The 18,699-nt window shown below is 35.8% G+C and overlaps 2 protein-coding genes across 3 annotated transcripts in view; one reads left to right on the top strand and one right to left on the bottom strand.

Annotated features, from left to right (window-relative positions):
• The window catches only part of LOC117101599 (U3 small nucleolar RNA-associated protein 6 homolog), a 7,199-nt gene extending 2,514 nt beyond the window's left edge, over positions 1-4,685 (top strand). The window contains exons 8-17 of one of the 2 annotated variants that reach the window (XM_033241588.1): positions 238-270; positions 640-851; positions 1,380-1,462; positions 1,583-1,731; positions 1,975-2,185; positions 2,525-2,592; positions 2,898-2,975; positions 3,288-3,458; positions 3,684-3,756; positions 3,874-4,685. In XM_033241588.1, the coding sequence (XP_033097479.1) occupies positions 238-270; positions 640-851; positions 1,380-1,462; positions 1,583-1,731; positions 1,975-2,185; positions 2,525-2,592; positions 2,898-2,975; positions 3,288-3,458; positions 3,684-3,756; positions 3,874-4,031 (1,236 nt within the window). In that variant the 3' untranslated portion in view covers positions 4,032-4,685. The remainder of the gene's footprint in view (positions 1-237; positions 271-639; positions 852-1,379; positions 1,463-1,582; positions 1,732-1,974; positions 2,186-2,524; positions 2,593-2,897; positions 2,976-3,287; positions 3,459-3,683; positions 3,757-3,873) is intronic. The other variant, XM_033241587.1, reaches the window with a different exon arrangement.
• LOC117101598 (sodium-dependent multivitamin transporter-like) lies at positions 4,598-18,040 on the bottom strand. The gene is made up of 15 exons (XM_033241586.1): positions 17,915-18,040; positions 15,390-15,558; positions 14,499-14,718; positions 13,678-13,795; positions 13,443-13,510; positions 12,983-13,137; positions 12,234-12,374; positions 11,873-11,958; positions 11,102-11,148; positions 10,751-10,839; positions 10,472-10,614; positions 9,983-10,136; positions 9,040-9,154; positions 8,250-8,389; positions 4,598-7,910 (listed from the first exon to the last, which is right to left on the bottom strand). Exons 1-15 carry the CDS (start codon positions 17,997-17,999, stop codon positions 7,700-7,702), a joined length of 1,941 nt encoding a protein of 646 aa, XP_033097477.1. The 5' UTR covers positions 18,000-18,040; the 3' UTR covers positions 4,598-7,699.
• Positions 18,041-18,699: the final 659 nt, after the last annotated feature.

The following is an 18,699-nucleotide window of genomic DNA, read 5'->3' as shown; positions in this document are numbered from 1 at the left end:
GCTCATCGGAGAATGCTCGTAGCCTTTTACTCCGTGCTTTGCGTCACCACCCAACATCTCAGAAAATATGGCAAGAGGTAAGAGAATGGTTATTGTGACATCATAGTGAAGGTGCCCACCTTGCAATTTCAGTATCCTAGGTTTAAATCCTGCAATTGTTATATAAAAGTAATGTAGTTTTGAATTGGTACTGTATACATATTTACTTAAATTTTTTTCTGGTTTTTCATCCAACAGTATTTCAGAATGGAGCTTATGCATGCCGACAAAGTAAGTTAAAATACTTTTATATAAATATGCACATATACAGTACATGCTAAATATATAGTTTAATACCCATTTGATCTGCTGAATTATCAATAGTGTGTTTGAAAATTTATGATTGTGGCACTCCTAGATGGGCAGGGAAAATGGCATTCTCAGATTAATTTAAATATAATTTTCTTATTTTCTCCATAAAAAAAAAAAAATTTGAAACATTTAGGGACCCAGGCCAGTCCATAAAAAAAAAAATTTTTGAAACATTTACGGACCCAGGCCAGCTTCCCCCCTCCCCCCCAAAAAAAAAAAAATCTTGAATCCACCAGAAATATGCTTAAATATCAGCCGATATGAGAATCTTTCATTCAATCTTTACAGCTACGTAAGCGCTGGACCCTGCTCAAGCAAAGTGACATGAAGGCAGACGAGGAAGAGATGTCCGATGCTTTGATGGAAGGTCAAGCAGCCAAAATAGTTTACAAGAAAGCATTGGAGGAGATCCAAAATGATGCAGAGTTTCATCTGTCATTCATACCTCTACTACAACAGTTTGACTTTACAAGCAAACTGGAAGATGAAATATATACTGAGTAGGTTCCTATTGCCAATTTTCTGTAATTTGATAGCCACATCAGTGGTGGATCCACGTATTTGAAATGGAGGGAGCCCAGGGAGGGTCCAGTCTAACTAGGTCTCACCATGATTGCAGCTTAAGTACCAAATGCTATAGCTATACAGTTAAACTTGCCTGTCGACTTTGCCTAACTGAAATAATTTCAAAGTCGATCTTACTTTGCTTGCCAAATTGTTGTGTTTTCTAAGTCGAACAATTTTTCAATGCCATTCTGGATTTGACTTGGGCAAGTTCAACTGTAATACATCTAGATGGCTTGAAATTGCTCTCGGACTTTTAGAATTAGAATGCATTTTTTTCTCCCAAATGTTGGGGGCCTGGCTGGCTTCCCCCACACTCTTGAATCCACCTCTGCACATTTGTGTTGTCTCTGTAATTTTACTAAATAACAACATAGTGTGTAGTATATAAAAAAAAAATCAAATGAAATAATAAATAAATAAGAAAACACAATACACTTATATTATTTCTATTATGCTTCCAGTGTTCAAACAACTCACCCATCAAGTGAAATAGTGTGGGATGCAGTCGCTAGGAGACACCTACCTTTAAAGGCAGAACAAGATGGTGAGGCACTTTGGTTATAACCTATATAGTTATTATTAAGTTTATCTGTCCGTGACATCTGGCCATAGAGTGTGTTGATGAACTGATGTTTAATGGCTTTAAATATTTTTTTTATTACAGAAACTAAGGTGCTATGCCAAGAAGAGCAATGTTTTAAGGTTTATGAAGAGGCATCCACAAGGTTGGACACACCAAAGATGTGGTGTATGTATGCAACCGCCTGCCTGGAAAGAATCGACCATCAGGGCCCCTCAAAGCTCAATGAAAAGGTGCATAGAAATCCAGAAACCTACATTTTAAACCACCACTTTGTTTTGTATGTGGATCTGCTTGTGAAAGTGTGCTCCAATAACTCATAGACCTAGCTTTTTTTAACTTTTAATATCTACTCTAGTAGTAGCCTAATTCAAATATTACCTCATCAAAAAGCAATTTTATAACATCTGCATAGCCAAATCTACCCATCACTAGATGAAACAATTAAAATCAATAATCAATTTATCGTCCAATAGAGAGCTGAGCGAGCATTACGAGTGTTATCAACAGCAGCGGAGCACTGCAAATTGTCTATGGACATTTATACTCATTGGGTACGTTTGTTGCTGAGGCTGGGAATGCTAGATAAAGCCATAACAACAGCGACGATGGCAACTGATGCCTTCCAAGATTCTTCTGCTTTATGGAAACAAAAGTTGACCCTTCATGTAGCGTCATCTGAAACAGGTTAGCATCTAAAAGTTGGGTCATCGTTATGGGGTTTTCTCACTTTTAGTACTCTGGTACAAATTAAGATTTGCCACGACAGGATAGCGCATCAATTCAAGATAGCACATCGCAGTATAATAGCTGGTGCACTTGCTAGATCAAATGTGCTAGTCTGTTGCATATTGAGAAATGAACATAATTACAGATGCATACATGCCTCACAGTGGTGCAAGACCATTCCAAATTACTCGTCATCTCAGATCGAAAAACTTATTACATCACAATCGTATGACATATAAATATATTTTTCATCCAGATTTACTCATGTTTTAATTATTATTTTTATCAATTTTACAGGGAATGAAACTGATAAGAAAAATATACGTCAGTTGTTTGATGAAGCCATCAACAAAGTGAAAACAGAGGTATGAACACCTACCAGATTCCGCTTAGCAATACCAGAAACCACACAAACTTCTTCCAATGAAAAATATACAGAGAAATCATATTTACAATCCATGTTACAATTTAAACATTTTGATCATTTCAGTTGGTATTTATAATCTCTGTTATAGGATTAAGTAGGCTTAGCAATGCCAGAAACCCTTGTGTAAGATGATGCCCCTAACAACCACACAAACTTCTTCCAATGAAAAATATACAGAGAAAATCATATGTACAATCCATGTTACAATTTAAACATTTTGATCATTTATAATGTCTGTTATAGGATGCTTTATCAATATGGGAGTATGGCTTACAGTGGTACCAAGAAAACGACACAAACAATATTGAGTCCCTCATGCAGGTAAGCTATGCAGGGTTGTCTGATACCTCTATTGTCTGACCTTACCTTTTGTTTACTTGGATATGGCGCTAAGAGACCTTGTTTATTTGCGCCTTATAAGTCGACCTATTATTATGCTTATCAGGCGTCTGTATAGGGCCGCAGACCAACATGAAAAATGTTCATTGCTAAGTGGCACATTTATAAGAGAAAGTTGTATAAATATTTTATGGTCCAAATGTCTAAAAGAAAATAGTATGAGGAAAAGTTTTTTCACCTGCTATGTATATTACTGTAATAGGTTGTTTTTATAATTATCTGTGTTAATTATAGCGAGGCTTGAATGAACATCCTAGGATCTCGGTGACTGTTAAAGAATATTATTTGGACTGGGGAGCCACTCAGGGCATTGGCAAGCTAAGGAAGGTATTTAAGAAGCTGGTCAGCACAAGACCACTGGCAGTAGGTTTCTACCAGAAGTACATCGATATTGAGATTTCACAGGTAAAAAAGTTGTTATGAATATTCATGAATATGCAAATTAACTTTTTGATACATCTGACAATGTGATATATTTTAGTGTGTTATGTTTGCAAACCAAAGCACTGAATAAATGATACAAAACTGTGCAATGAGTAGGCATTAGTGCATGAATTTGTGTATGAAATTAAATAATAAAAACATAAAATATAAATTGTATGAATTTTTGATTTATTATGGATATTTTAGGAAAATCCAAAGATGACAAGAATCCGAGCAGCTTATGAAGATGCGCTGAATGAATTTGGTTCAACAAATCCAGGTTTGTGAATACTTTTCATGAAAACTCTCTCTACACAAGCTGTTGTGTCCATACATAGTCATGATGTGCCTATATATGATCATGATTTGATGTCTTTTCTCTAATTTCCTCCTTCAGAACTTTGGTTGGCGTATATCCGCCTGGAGATGCAGCATCCAATGGGAAAGCCCGAGATGGTGAGCAAGCTGCACTGGAGGGCCATGAAGGGACTGGATGGGAACTACACCGAAAAATTTGTTAGCTCGTACACTTTACTCCAAGCTGGCCATTTATGATATGCCTCAAGCACAGAGCTACTATAACAATTAGAGTGCCTCATGCATAAAGCTACTATAACAACTTAAATGCTAACTAGGCTGTGAAGCAAAGCAGAGTTGTGTATGTGTTCCATTCATTACTTCCAGCTTACTACTGTATACATATTACAACATATTGATAAATGAATAAAGTACTGAGAAACGCAGCGCCCAAGTTTTAAACATACGGGTAACTTAGCTGCACTCAAAACATGCTTCTTTAATTGCTTATGTGTATTTTGATTGGCTGAATCTACGGTAGCCATCTTGCTGAGTAGTCGCACACACAGCTCTGCATTTTTAGAACATTGAATGCATTGGAGTTAGTGATCTGGTATTCTTATTATAACTCTATGGCCTCAAGTGGCATCCACTAATCTTCAGAGTAACAAACTAGAAGTGAAAAGCAAGCGAGACAAAATTGAAATATTTACACACACACAGTCAAAAATCTATGGGTTCACATTATGCTATTTCTTCAACAAATCACATTTTAAAATATTCCAGATAAATGAAAATAATAAAACTGAAGCATACATTTAACATTATTTCTATCTGTATTTATTATATCTGAGTTATAATATGTGCAAGTGCATTACAAAATGGGTTTCAGAAGATCAGCCAATTCTTTTATCATTTGTGATGGTACAGTACGTATCACTTGCAGTACATGCATATTGTATTACATGCTGTACATACATAGTGTTGCATCAGCGGGCATGGAAAGAAGGCTAAGCCCTCCATGGTAAAAAATGGCCAAAATTAATTTCTAATACACAACCAGGACTTGGACCTTTGTAAACCCCCTGCCTGGCTGTGGCTGAAAATTATAAATTATAATTATTATTATTTTTTATTTTAAAAAGCAGACAATCCACCACTTTTCTTTCCAGTGAAGTTTACAGTGTTAACATACACGCAAGTATTGAACGCACATGGAAAGTGCTACAACTATCTTGCATTTCAGCACTGTAGGTAAAACACAAGTAAAGCAATGACTGAATTCAACCAGGAGACAACAGTGGCACATCTAAGGGGTACACCCCTCCCCCAGAAATCATGGTCAAGTAGTTAAAAAATCACCTAAAATAGCCTTATTTTGCAAATTAGCACCCTTCAACTGATCATCGAGCCCCTCCCCCCCCCCCTATCAGCACCCCCATTTCAAGACTGGCATTACCTCAGAAGACAGGATTACTGAATACAACATGCATATAAATTGTATAAATGTTAAAATATGTAATAATAAAGAATAAATTATCTGAAAATAACTAATTGGTAATGTGAAAACAATTTAAACTAGAGACGGCATTAAATTTTAAATATTTTTTTATTTAAGATAAATGTCAATTATCAACATATAAATTTATCTAATGAAAGACAGTTTTGCACCTTTTAAAGATGTCCTAAAATAATGTCAAAAAAACATTTTAATAACTGTTGTTCTCTTTAAAATATTAGCTTAATGTGTTATATAAAATATATATAATAAATATATTGTCATTGAATATAAACAATTCTATAAATTTGAATTCAGCTACAGAAATTAAATTGGAATGTTAAAATTTAAGTCTACATTATTAATGTATAATTTTTAAAAATGGCCTAAAAATGTCAAATTTTTCTAGATCCCAGTGGCCTTTACCGAAAATTGTCCGACCACCAGTCGCACAGCTTTTACCCCTAACTTTCTATCGGTAACACTACTGGGCACATTACATACATAGAAAAAATGTCGAAAAATACATAAATGGTATAATTCTCATACTTCCAATGTACGTAAATAATAAAAAACCTAAATACAACCTCTACAGTCCAAAAAGAAAATCACACATCTTATAATTAAGATGTTGAAGGGTCATGTTAAATAAATTAAGTTAAAATAGTTTGAAAGATATACTGTATGTGATATAAACTGAAAAACTGTTAAACAATTTAATCAAAATATTGAAATGCTTATTTAAAAAAATTAAAATCAAATCAAACAGTTATCAACTTTTCAGGTCAATGTCAGATCAAAAGAACTAAAAATGAGCATTGTGTGTACAATCGGAGTAAACATTTTTCAACACTAAAACTCTTTGTATTGCGCACTTTTAAGTTGCCTCCGCTAGTATATAAAGTATAACATTGCTTCCTCGAGAAAAGAGCATTTGAATGGCGCTGTATTAATGGAGTGATAGATTGATAGGGTTAGAAGCATCTGTGTTTTCGGCACCGAAAAATGGCAGCAGGTGAAACAGCTCACAATGCGAAGATTTGCTGGAATAGGATCAGAACACAGCAGTATTCGTAATCAAACATTCCATCGTGCACCAAATTTCAAATGAAATTTAGTCACATATTTGAAGAGTCATTTGCATATTGAATTGGTGTAACAATTTATTGAATATAATGCATTAACCAGGTACACAACAGGGATTTATCTCCGCTCTCGATGACCGCTTGACGAGGCGACACTGTCTGCTGATTTTCGATGACAGACCAAGCAGATTGACACTAAAAACGATTCGTTGTGCGTACATTGTTGCATTATGTTATTGTATACCCACCTTTAGAGGTAGCACTCTTATATTCTTGCATTGGCATACTTACGGGGATGCAAGAGGGGGGGGGGGCGCCATGCACCCCTCCCCTGCTAAAGCTTGTAACCTTAGTTCCCCCTCCATGTCCTAAGCAAAAAAAAAATCATGCTCCAGTAGTGAAAATTCACCAAAACACCCCCTCCCCCACTCCTCTCTTCAAAAGTACTGTATATTAAACGTCCCAATCAAATTTGGCAACGAACCAACCTTCCTAGTAAATTCAGACTCAGAATGCAGAATATAAAGGAAATTTTCCAGTGATACTGGCTATATTGTTGGGACAAAGCAGTAGGTGGATATAAACCAAAGAGCAAACTGTAGAATTTTGGCGCAGCAAGAACGGTTTGGTTCCCAACCTTGGTGTTGGGATTTCAATCCACCACTGTGCATTTCGTGTGTCCTTGAGCAAGACAGCTTTTTCTGCATTGCTTCTCTCCACCCACGAGTATAAATGGGTAGCCACCTGGTGGGACTGCCTGCTCTGTGGTGATTACAGCAGCAACACTTAAACATGTGGACCCAATGACCTGCAAAAGAAGTACTTCATATTTTCATAGAATATAAATAAACAAATTAACTAGAGCAGTCACTCCATAGAGTGTATACCTCTGCCCTGTACCTGAATACCAACAATAAGCAGGCAGTGTGTGACTGGCAAATCTGCAGCATACCTTCAAGAAAATAATGGAATCGCCCGCTGTATTAAACTACATTATTTTCTTGAGTGCTACCTGAATACAAGGAACGATTCCATTATTTTCTTTTATGCTCAAGGCTAAATAATTGAATTTCCATGACCTTTGACCTTTTCTTCTGAAAATTGAATGGTGTCTATCTTTGATTATTATTACAATTTCACTAAATTTTATGATGATTTACTCATTATTTTTTTTGCGTAATATTGCTAAGAGACAGCAAGAAATAGTGAATACATAACCTCATTGCCGGAGGTAATAAAATAAGCTGCAACATCTGTCAGTCCTCAAAATGAATTCTTTCATTTTTCGGAAAAGTGGAAAATCTGTTCTGTCCGTGAGCCATCACAACATACAGCTCTCCAGTTTAATGTTCAGACTCCTTTTTCAAGTAAGTACTTCTTTCCATACTATGCCAGAGGTGCTTATCATCGGTTGCTGAACCCCCTACAGCATTAACCTCGTCCTCATCATCATCATCATCATCATCATGGGCTAAGAGTTGCTCACTAGATGAGTCATCGATTCCTAGGCCTAAGGACGTGCTCCCTGCTGAAGGCGGTTTCCAACCTTTGGGCCTACAAATAGAAATATTTTAGGACCATCAATTCCTACAAAGACACATTATTTTCTTTACACCGTATTTAGCGAATCATACACTTGAACAACAACCACATTGTTTTCCTCAAGCAGGAAAATCCAATGCCAACAAAACTGTTAAAAACCATTTTGCTGCTGTATTTTGCATAATCAAAAATCCTGCAATTATACGGCTGAACGTTAAATTTTGGATGTGCCTACATTTAAAAATGTGCTTTATTATTTTTAATTTAAAATATATATTTTTTTTAAATTATAACGTTATGGTCACCAATTTTGTTGTTTTTTTGTTGGTTTATGATTTGAAACATATTTACCGGAGAAATCTTGCCATCGTCAAGAGGTCAACACTCTTACGCTCCTCATCAACAAAAGCGCAGCGTACAATCTCACTTGTTGCTATGCCAATGAAAAATGTGGTAAAAAAAGAAGCAGTGCTATACCATAAGAATGAGAGCTGTGAAAGATAAAGAAAACTTATAAATTCAAAATTTACAACTTTTTATTTGTTAATTTATCATTAATACAACAAGAGTGGAGCCCTAGCTTAGTGGTAAAGCCTTCAAATACTAGGGTCTTGGGTTCAAATCCTGATAGAAGGAGTTTTTCTCAAGACCAAAAACAACTCTGCTCCCTAATGCCCTGTCCACTCCACATTATCATGTGACATACCTAAATATGGTCATGATGACATTCATCACGGCCATATATAGGCACATCATGACTATATATGGGCATACAACAGTTTTTTTTGTCAAATATAATTCAATTGACTGGACAGGGCATAATCAGATTTAGTGTATGTAGAGTACCTTGTCTTTATATTTGTCTTGTGAAAAAAAATGGCATGTATAATGGTGGTTGAGTTTACTATTGCCATGATATATTTTGGGCCCTTGGGCCTAAAGATAAATGACTATGTGTTTTAACAGAATTTTGAAGATTTGACATTTTAGCCATGTAGCCAAATAAAAACAGCTCATTACCTTGAGACGATTTTATTGTGGAAGGTGCGCTACAAATATCCCACCATTACCATTACCATTACCTATTAACTATTTCATTAAATTGCTGAAAATTTAAGGAATTGAAATATATTGCACATACATGGTACAGTGAGAAGGCATCAGCACTAACTTCTCCTCCATCTGTGTGCACTATAGCTCCTATGGTGATCCACAAGGCAAGAAGAAATCCAGACAGAAGGCCTATCAAGGCACCACTGAAATTGCAAATATTTCATAACGCATTATTTTGAATTTGCATCCATGGACCAGTCATAAAAGGTTGTAGCTGTAGAAAACTAAGGGTGGGTCGTAAACATTTTAAAGGAGGGTGGGTGTTAACATTGGTAAATTTTAATTAATAAGAGTGGATTTTAAGAATAATAATAATAATAATGTAAGTCTTATATAGTGCATAATACAAGAAAGTTTACTCTATATGCGTATTACAAAAACAGGAAGGTAGTTCCATAAATATGATGCAGATGTTTGCCTATGGTTCTGGTGGTGGAACAAGTCTTCTCGGATAAGGACTATAAACTGTAGGTCCAGTGTACACAATTGGCTCATGTCCACTTTAAAGAACCCAGTACATCTTTCAAGATGAGTAGGGGGTTACCCCGGTGTACTGATCCATACAGCGCCTGTTGTCTTGTGATGTCTTATTATTTTGATATTCATATTTTTAAACTGAATTTTTTCATTGTGATGCGCATAGATGTCCACCATTATTATGATGGGATTGCCACTTTAAAGAGTGATTAAGTTTGTTTGTTTTATTGAGTTTTTCCACACACAACTTAAAAATTACAGTGAATGCAAACTTAAATAATATTACAAAAGTATTACAAAAAAAAAATTAAAAAAAAAAAAATCATATATACTGTAAATTACAAATAAATAATTGCGTGGATGGAGACCAAAATAAGTTTGTACAAACATGAAATCATAGCCACCGGTTAAAATTAGAATAAAATAAAAAATTAGATTCGATGACGAACAAATAAATATATATGTGAATAATCTAATCTGATATCTAATCTTACCCCGAGTTTGCCCGGCGATAGAGCATACCAAGAGAGAACAAGCCCAATAGAGGGCCTCCTGCTGTACCAATCACTGTGTTCGCTGTTTGTATTAGACCATCAAGCTGGGATGCTACATAGGCCAATAGAATACTAAGTATACCGTATCCACAAGCTGAAGAGATAAAGACGTAGATAAATCAATCTTTTTTAATCATCTAATGCTAGGCACTTGCTGCGCCGTGCGACCGCAGCACAAGGAATCCAACCCTGCTTCCTGTGAGCGCTAGACGACGCGATGCCGCCTGCTGATTGGCGGAAGCAGTCTTAACCGATTGTCATTAAAAAAGATCTGTTGGACGCACGTCGTTGTGCTGCGTTCTTCATAGAATCGTGTCGGCCGACAACCGTGGGGAAAAAAATGACTGGAATGATAAAAGGAACAAAAGAAATAAAAAACTACGAGAATGCATCACAGCTGCCATAGTATTGATACTTGTAAGAACTTACTCATTACTTTTGAAAGCAAAGTATCGCGTCTATCTTGAATTGCACTTGTAAGACCTCCATCTTTATTCCTTATACTGCGTACAGGCTTGACTATATCCACTAGAGTCACAGCAGCCAGAGAGTTCAGACCAGATGCCACAGTACTGAAAATAAATAGCATGTATAAATAATTAACACTTAAGCTGAAGATAAATATTGGTACAATGTTAGTAAAAAAATAAAAAAGTATCAATGAGGACAAATGGGGAGAGGGAAATTTTAAGATCTACAAGACATTACCTTAACGTTCCAGCAAAAAGGCAGGCAACAAAGAGACCCTGTATTCCTGGAATGGTTCCAAACTCTTGACTGACAAAGTAAATGAGAATCTAAATAAAAGAGAATAAGTAAATGACCTTTAACCAGTGTGAAAAGACTTTCACATTAAATAATTTTAGGCTCAAGAACTCCATCCCTAGAACATAAGCATTATTTTGAGTATTTTGAGAATTCCATGCTTTTAAATACTAGATTGTACAATAGTAACTTTCCACCATATCTTTTTCAGTAAACACTCTTTAAATTTGACAATTTTATAGTCATCACTATCATCAATACCACAACAAGCATTGTAATATATCCATACGGTACCTGGTCTACTGAACTGTAATTTGGAACTTGTTTGCCTGGAGTTGTGCCTGTACACAAAATAAACAAGAAATTATGCTGTAAGAAACAAGAGGTTCATGCCACCATAAAACTGGAGCTGAGCAGTTGGCTGACAGGTATTGTTCCTGCTTCTTCTGCTGAAGACCCCTGGTCCAAACCTGACCAGCGTCGGGTTTTAAACAGTCTGATCGCTTTGCCTCTCAAATAACCCTCATATTGAGATATTGAGAGTTAAGCGGGTTAAGGACATTGGTTGTGTCCGCCTGTGTCCATAAGTTGTAGTTAAGTTCCCGGGGCCCCAGCCCAAATTTCCAATTTCCAATTAGAATGATGACCATTAAAGAATTATAGAAAAAAAACAAACTGCAAATGGTTGCATTGTTTACTAGATAGGTATACTATTATAATCCGGCATAAATTTTGCAATATTATTAACGAAGTGTTAACTGTAATGAATCACACACTGGTAGCATTATGCACTGAAATGTGATGGTAAAAATATACACCGACATTAAATATGTGATTTCAAAGATGTGCACCAACATGAATTGTATAGTACAGTAGAAATATGCACTGACTTGAAACTGCTAATGAGTACAGTAGTAGAGTATAAATATGCACCTTGCAAACAATTGGATGACAGTAGAATTCACTGGCAGAATATCTGTTGGCACAGTGTTATTATACATAAGATTAATGAATATGTTACACTGTTGAATCAAAGTTAAGCCCCCACCTCTACCAACCACTTACCATCATAGAAAGCATAAAGAACCAGTCCACAGAAAGCAACAATAGAAATCATTATGATATTCCCTGGCAACGAGTACCAAATAGACCTATTAATAAATAAGAAAATTATATGTTGTATTCAAAATATTCATCATCTGGAAACGTATCATGCCATATACACAATTTACTCATTTACATCATGTTTTCTTGTGTTTCTGAGTAAGACACTGTATATATGTGTCTTTCTTTACCCAGAAGTATCAACATACTGCCCAATCACCACCAGAAGGACCCCACTGGAAATAAGTCCTCTTCTAGACTTTCGAGGGCTATCCTTGGTGTTTACACCGAATAAATCACAGCCAATAAAACATTGACTTACCTTTGCGCTCCCTTTAAATCCTTTGCAGTGAGAAAGCGTTGAACAGCAGTCTGACTGACAGCCCATATAGGTAAGGCAGTGAATGTTCCACCAATCACAACGCTCCATATGTTGAGTCTCATCAGAGGGTTTGTGTCAGGTCTGAGGATAATGGAACCAACCATTAAACAGGATGTAAGATTAATCTAATCCTTGTTCGAACAAAGAAAATAATCTCTAAATATAATACAGTAGAATAATCATGTTCTTTTGCATGGATAGTACAGACCATGGTTTGCCTTCTCTAATTTTCTTTAAAAAATAAAAGTTAACTTTAAAATAAGGTATAAAAAACATTTTTCAACCATGAAATCCTGCTTTAAAAAAAAGCAGAAATTATATTTTTTTAAATTACAGTAGAGTATTTTAATCTAATCTCAACATCTTAGAGTGTATTAATCAGCATTAAATCACTACTACTGAATAAACCAAGTTTTTCATTGTTTATCAATGGTGTTTACACCAAACAAATTTCGGTGTAAACCTTTTTCTTTGAAATTCATTTACATTATAATCCTACTGTGGTACCTCGAAAAGAAGCCTGTGTGCTTCTTTTCAAGATTATTTTTAGAAACTAAAGAGAGGGGCGGCTTATTTAAAGATGGGCTTCTGTTTAAGTCCTTAGGGCTTCTATTTGAGGTTTTATGGTACAGCATCACAAATTCTATCTTGTAAATGGTGGGATTACTTGCTCTTAAATAAATATTTACACAAAAAAGTTGAGTTGTCCATGCTCTTTATTGTACGTCCACACATGCTCCAACCCACCAGCTCTATTGGTCCCTAAGACGATGACGACAACGAGAGAACCAAAAAGTACGAGAAACTGAAATACGTCTGTCCAGATTACAGCTTTAATTCCACCCTAAAATACAGTAAAATAATTATAGTGAAGTACTTTTCTTTCTTTCTCAACATGTTTAGACGTTTTGGTCTTATAATAATTATTATAGTTTGAATTTAACGAGGGCTCTCTGAGAAATGTTTATCATTGTTAGTTATGATAGGTTAGTTGGGGAGTATTTTGGGAGTAAAAATGCCCTTGAAGAAGACACTGTTGTTGAAGGTGATAAATTAAAAACGGTAATGATGAATCGAGGGAGCTGGAGAAAAAACTTTGTCCATGTCACCGATAAAGTCGGATGCGGTTAAGTTGGCGCAAGAACTTACAAGTGAGGTGTAGAATGTACAGACAATACCCGTCATCAGAACAGTCTTCCAAACTTCCAGACTGGTCACTTAAAGATACAAGATACATTCATTGTCAGTTGCCAGGATATTTCAAGAAACATTTGTGTATACACCATTTTCACTAAATTTGAAATGAAAATTTCCGAGAACCTAGCAACTACCACTGGAGAAATTTTAATAAAAATAAGTGATTTTTATTAATAAAGATCCTTACCAACTTCAAGAGCAAGAGCAGGAGCATAAAGAACCACAGCCATGTAGAAGACAGTTTGCAGAATGAACAGACTTGCTCCCAAAACACGTATAAGCATACTAAACCGTCTATCTAGGTACTACAATCATATGGGTATAGAAAAGTATTAACATAAAATTAATATATTGCTACACAATTATAATTGTTACGCATGTTATAAAAAAACTGACCTTTTTGTAAATTTATACAAAAAACTAAAATTAACTAAATAGTTTTTTTCAATAAATCAAAATTATCATTCAACGATAGGGGAAGCCGTCATTTAGAGAATGAAATTTAAACTAGGATAAATACATATTACAACAAAAAAAAACAACACCACATGATAGAAACAATAGAATTAAACAATCAAATCAATATTGACAGTAAAACACTTAGGCCTAGTTCAGACTAGGTGGATAAACCCGGCTCCACTCACCGGGTTTATCCACCTTCCAGTCTAAACTAGGTGGATTATAGTTGCTATAGTAACTAGGTCTGGCGTGCCACCTAGTTTAACTTTTCTACACCGGCTTTAATCGCTCTGGGGCGTCCTGCGTTGACCTTGGATAAAGAAAACCATCAGCATTCAATTACGTCAGCTGTGAGGAGCGTACGCGGTGAACATACATGGCCAATCCAGCTAGTCTGAAGACTCGGCAAAGTTAAGCCATGCTTAACCTTGAGCCGGGCTTAACATATAGTAAGCCTGGCTTATCTCCAAGTCTGAACGTAGCCTTCAACTATCAAAAAATAAATCAGTTGAATTGTGTTTCTTACTCAAGAAATGACTTGATGTTTACCTCATATGCACTTGTTAATTGCAAATCGTAGAAGACTGGGATGAACACGATTGCTGTTATCGGGAGAACCAGAAAATAGCTCCAGACAACCATCCAGTACTGGACTCCATGCTTAAATACCTCCGCAGGGATGCCGAGGATAGTGATTGCTGAACAGAAGGAAGCTAATAAGGAGATGGCTACCGGCAGACTAAACATGCTTCTGTCTGCCATCAGGAACCTATTGGGAATCCGGAAAATCGAGAATAAAGGAATTATGTGAATGTACTACATTTTGAAAAAACACTAAGGTCACTAAAAATTTAAAAGTTTTCAAACTGTGCAAATAAACTGCAAACTGTGAAAGAAAATATGCAATATTCAAATATAAATTAATAATTTATTTGTAGCTAGTATTAACTACTTTCCATATCTTATTCTACCCCCAAGCATTTCAAAAAGACTGCATGCTATGCTTAAAAATTATCTCCTAAAATGAGTAGTAAATATGTGTTTTTAGCTCCGATAAGGAGCTCTAGGAGTACCCTCCCGATTGATTAATTAATAAATCATTTTGGTGTGTACGGCCGTTAGGGCCACTAGAATCACTTGGCTTATATCTTTTTTGTATGGGCGGGGCCGTTAGGGCCACTAGAATTTCATTTCGAGATTAAGAGAACTTGATTTTTTTTTATAAATGTGTAAAACTTCAAACAATAAAAGTATAGTAATATGCAGAGACAGGTTTCATCTGTCCAAACTGGAAATTTTATAGATTCTGAAAATGATTATTATTATTATAATGTCTAGTAACTGTCTCTTATACACATCTAGATGTGTATAAGAGACGGGCATACAACAGTTTTTATCAAAGAAAATATGAGCGAGATTGTCTTTGATTGTCCGACCTACCTTGCTGTTGTATTTTGACCACTGTCTGCAAATGCATGGTAAAGTCCGGTAGCTGCTGAGACCACTAACATAGCACTGAATATAATGTAGTCAAGCACACCAAATGCGTGCACGTTACCTCGGCCGTCAGTGTTATCCATGGCTTTGATGGATTTGACGTTCCGTTCATCTGAAGGTTAAATAATTTAAATATGAATATACATGAAGGCCTTAATATATAATAATAATAATAATATAATAATAATAATAATAATCAAGAAGAGATACCTCCTCAGTTATACTTAATAAGAATAAAAGATTATAACAAGCCTAAAGCATCTTCAGAGAATGCAATGGATATTGAGAGAGAGCAGAGATTCCAAGTTTGCAGAGGTGCGAGATTTCGCCTCTAAGGGTATTGGGATCAACCTCCTCTCACCTCACCCCCCACTCCCTGCCTCATACCTTCCCCTTCCCCTTCTTGAATCCTCCTATGTCCACATGATGTTTTTCATACTGGCATGAGTATACATAACAAAGTATAATACATACTCCAAGTACTGAAATGCATGCCATCGTGTTGGGATTCAATTCCAAATGATAGTGTGCATTTGAATACTGTACTTGAAATACGTATTATACTTTCTTATATGAGATTAATCTGTGGACCTTTCAGTTTATGAGTACACATACAGTAGTATACATACAGTAATACAGGTCTCCCTCCACTTAAAGACCACTTTCGGGACCAAGGCTTTTTAGTGGTCTTCAGCAGTTTTTGTCTAATAAGAATCCCTCTAATTAAAGACCGGCAGTGAAAGTGGTATTTAAATATCTCTGTTTAGAAGGAAATTAAGAATTAAGAAAATATATAGTAAATGTAAGATTATTTTATTCTGTGTAGTTTAAGAATGAATGTACTGTTACTGTACATCTCTTATTAATTCTTAATTAATATACAATACCATTTCCCGGAATCACACACCTAGTCCAGGCTTTTAGTGTCTAAAGGAATCCCTATACTGTAATTAAAGACCAGGTGCCAAGTTGCAAGAATACTTATTCAGGAGATCTGTTTTAATGAGTTTTCTTAAGACATCTAAATATATTTTGCTGTGCATGGTAATAACCATTATGATTGGCACTAACTGCTGGGAGACAATTGATTATACAGTAGTAAAATCTTGTAAAAGCATGCAAATGTCATCATGAATTTGTGGGAATTATATTTTTCGGAAGATTCTTGCTTGCTCGCGGGAGCCCTTCCTGCCGATTTCCAGGAGGCTCCATTCCGGGACTCCATGCAGGAGACTTAGGACTTCCTGGACACTAGATGTGGTATTTAAATTTCTCTATTTAGACAGACATTAAAAAATAATACATTAAATGTTTTAAATTGGATGTACAGTTACTGCATGCTGCTATTTATATCTAATAAAACATTTAATGGTAGCCAGACATTCAACTTGTTTTTCCATTAAAAATATCACTAACAGTGTCACCAACATTCAAGTGGAATTTACTTCCAGAGGAAAAAGATCCATTTATGCAAACAACAGCCTGTGCGAATTATGTACAATTAATTACATTAAAATTTCCTATTTTGAGCTAACAATTTGCATTCGGTTGAGGCTCAGGCTTTGCCAGGGAGTCAGGTAAAAAACCCCGGTGGGTTCCGAGGGGAAGCCTATAGCCTTATGTATAACAAGTCATATTTAATTGATTTTTAGGTTAACAATTTACAATTAAACATACCTATGTTCATAAAAGTAATATTGTTAATTCAGAATGAAACATGCACAATTCAATAGTTTAAAAATGTAAGTGCTTTTAGCAGCCAACTGGTAGTTGGATTTGCCAAGACTGTAATTCAAACATGGAATAATTATCAAAAGTATTTCAGAACTTTAGTGCACAGAGAACAATTTCACTCACAACTACAAGAATAGGCCAACGATAAATTCGCCCATGTTAAAGTTCGCACTAAAATGCATCTGCTCGAACTGGAATTCGCTCAAATTGACTGGCATTCCTGTAAAAACATTGAATAGAGGCAAGATTCAGCAAACTGTGTTCATGATTTTGAGGAACTGGATTCGTTTGGCAAAGTAGTGGCCAAGGACTCGGAAACTGGTTTCCGACAAACTGGTCAGATATGATCATCCATACTGCGATTACCAAATATCAACATTCATTAATATTAACATATATATCCTAGGCCTAGGCACTAGCTAGCACTGCAGGGCTGGAAGTTGTTATCATCAAGGAAGCCTAGTCTAGGTATGGTAGCCTCTGGTTTCTAGTTCAGGTTCAAGGGAGGCCTACCTAGGCCTAGGGCAAAGTAGGCCCTAGAGTGGTAGGCCCTCCCAAGGGCTAGGCCTAGCCCACTATAGCCGAGGGCCTAGCTAGGCCACTAGCCCATTCCTGTCAACGCCGTCAACGGTCAAGACATCAAGGTCCCTGGCCTAGGCTAGGCCTACCCATACATTACCTGCTCCTGATTATGACATAGAGTACACTGCAAATGCCTTGTATTATACATTTACCTGCTCCTGATTTTGATGTTAGCACTAAAAAAATGAATGCTCCAACAACCAAAACACCAACGAAAAGACTAAAATTAGATTTCATTATACAGTCTCTCAACAAAAATACATCTCGTCGATCGCCGAAGAAGAAAAATGTAACTAAATTGTTGATCAGCGCCCTCTCTGGAAAAGCACTACATTATAAACAAAAAAAAATTGTGATTTATTTAGAAATAACTCATCTTGTCGATTTTTGAATGTGCGTTATGTTTTACAGGTTGAAAACAAATTGTTCCTGTGCCAACAACTGACATATCCATCATCTGTAAATATGATTGATAGATTCATATAAATGCACGCCATCAAATATAAAGGTTTGATAAATAATTAGAGTCTGCAATAACTTGATTTTACAATGCTATATTTTCACGTGGCACGCCAGCACACGACGATCTACAATGACAATGATGAAATTGATTATGATCATGATGATGGTGATGATGGCAGATAATGAGGATGATTATGATGATGATAATGATGATGATGATGATTATTATTATTATAATGTCTAGTAATATTTATGCATCACAACGAAATTCTTTAGTTTTTTTTGGCAGATCAAACCTTATGTTAGTAACCATAAATCAGAGATATCGGTACACAAGCAAATAATATGTTTTTTTTTTCTACTACAGAATTATATTATTCTTGCAATGGAGATTCAATTGCTTGCTGTGGACGGGGATAACAAATAACATAAACCATGAGGTGACAGCAAAAAAGGTTTGCTGGTAACCATAAAT

Source organism: Anneissia japonica, unplaced genomic scaffold (assembly GCF_011630105.1).
Source record: "Anneissia japonica isolate Jap-2015-1 unplaced genomic scaffold, ASM1163010v1 scaffold17412_len611537_cov169, whole genome shotgun sequence".
In the NCBI taxonomy this organism is placed as follows: domain Eukaryota; kingdom Metazoa; phylum Echinodermata; class Crinoidea; order Comatulida; family Comatulidae; genus Anneissia; species Anneissia japonica.
This window is presented reverse-complemented; position numbering and strand designations above follow the sequence as displayed.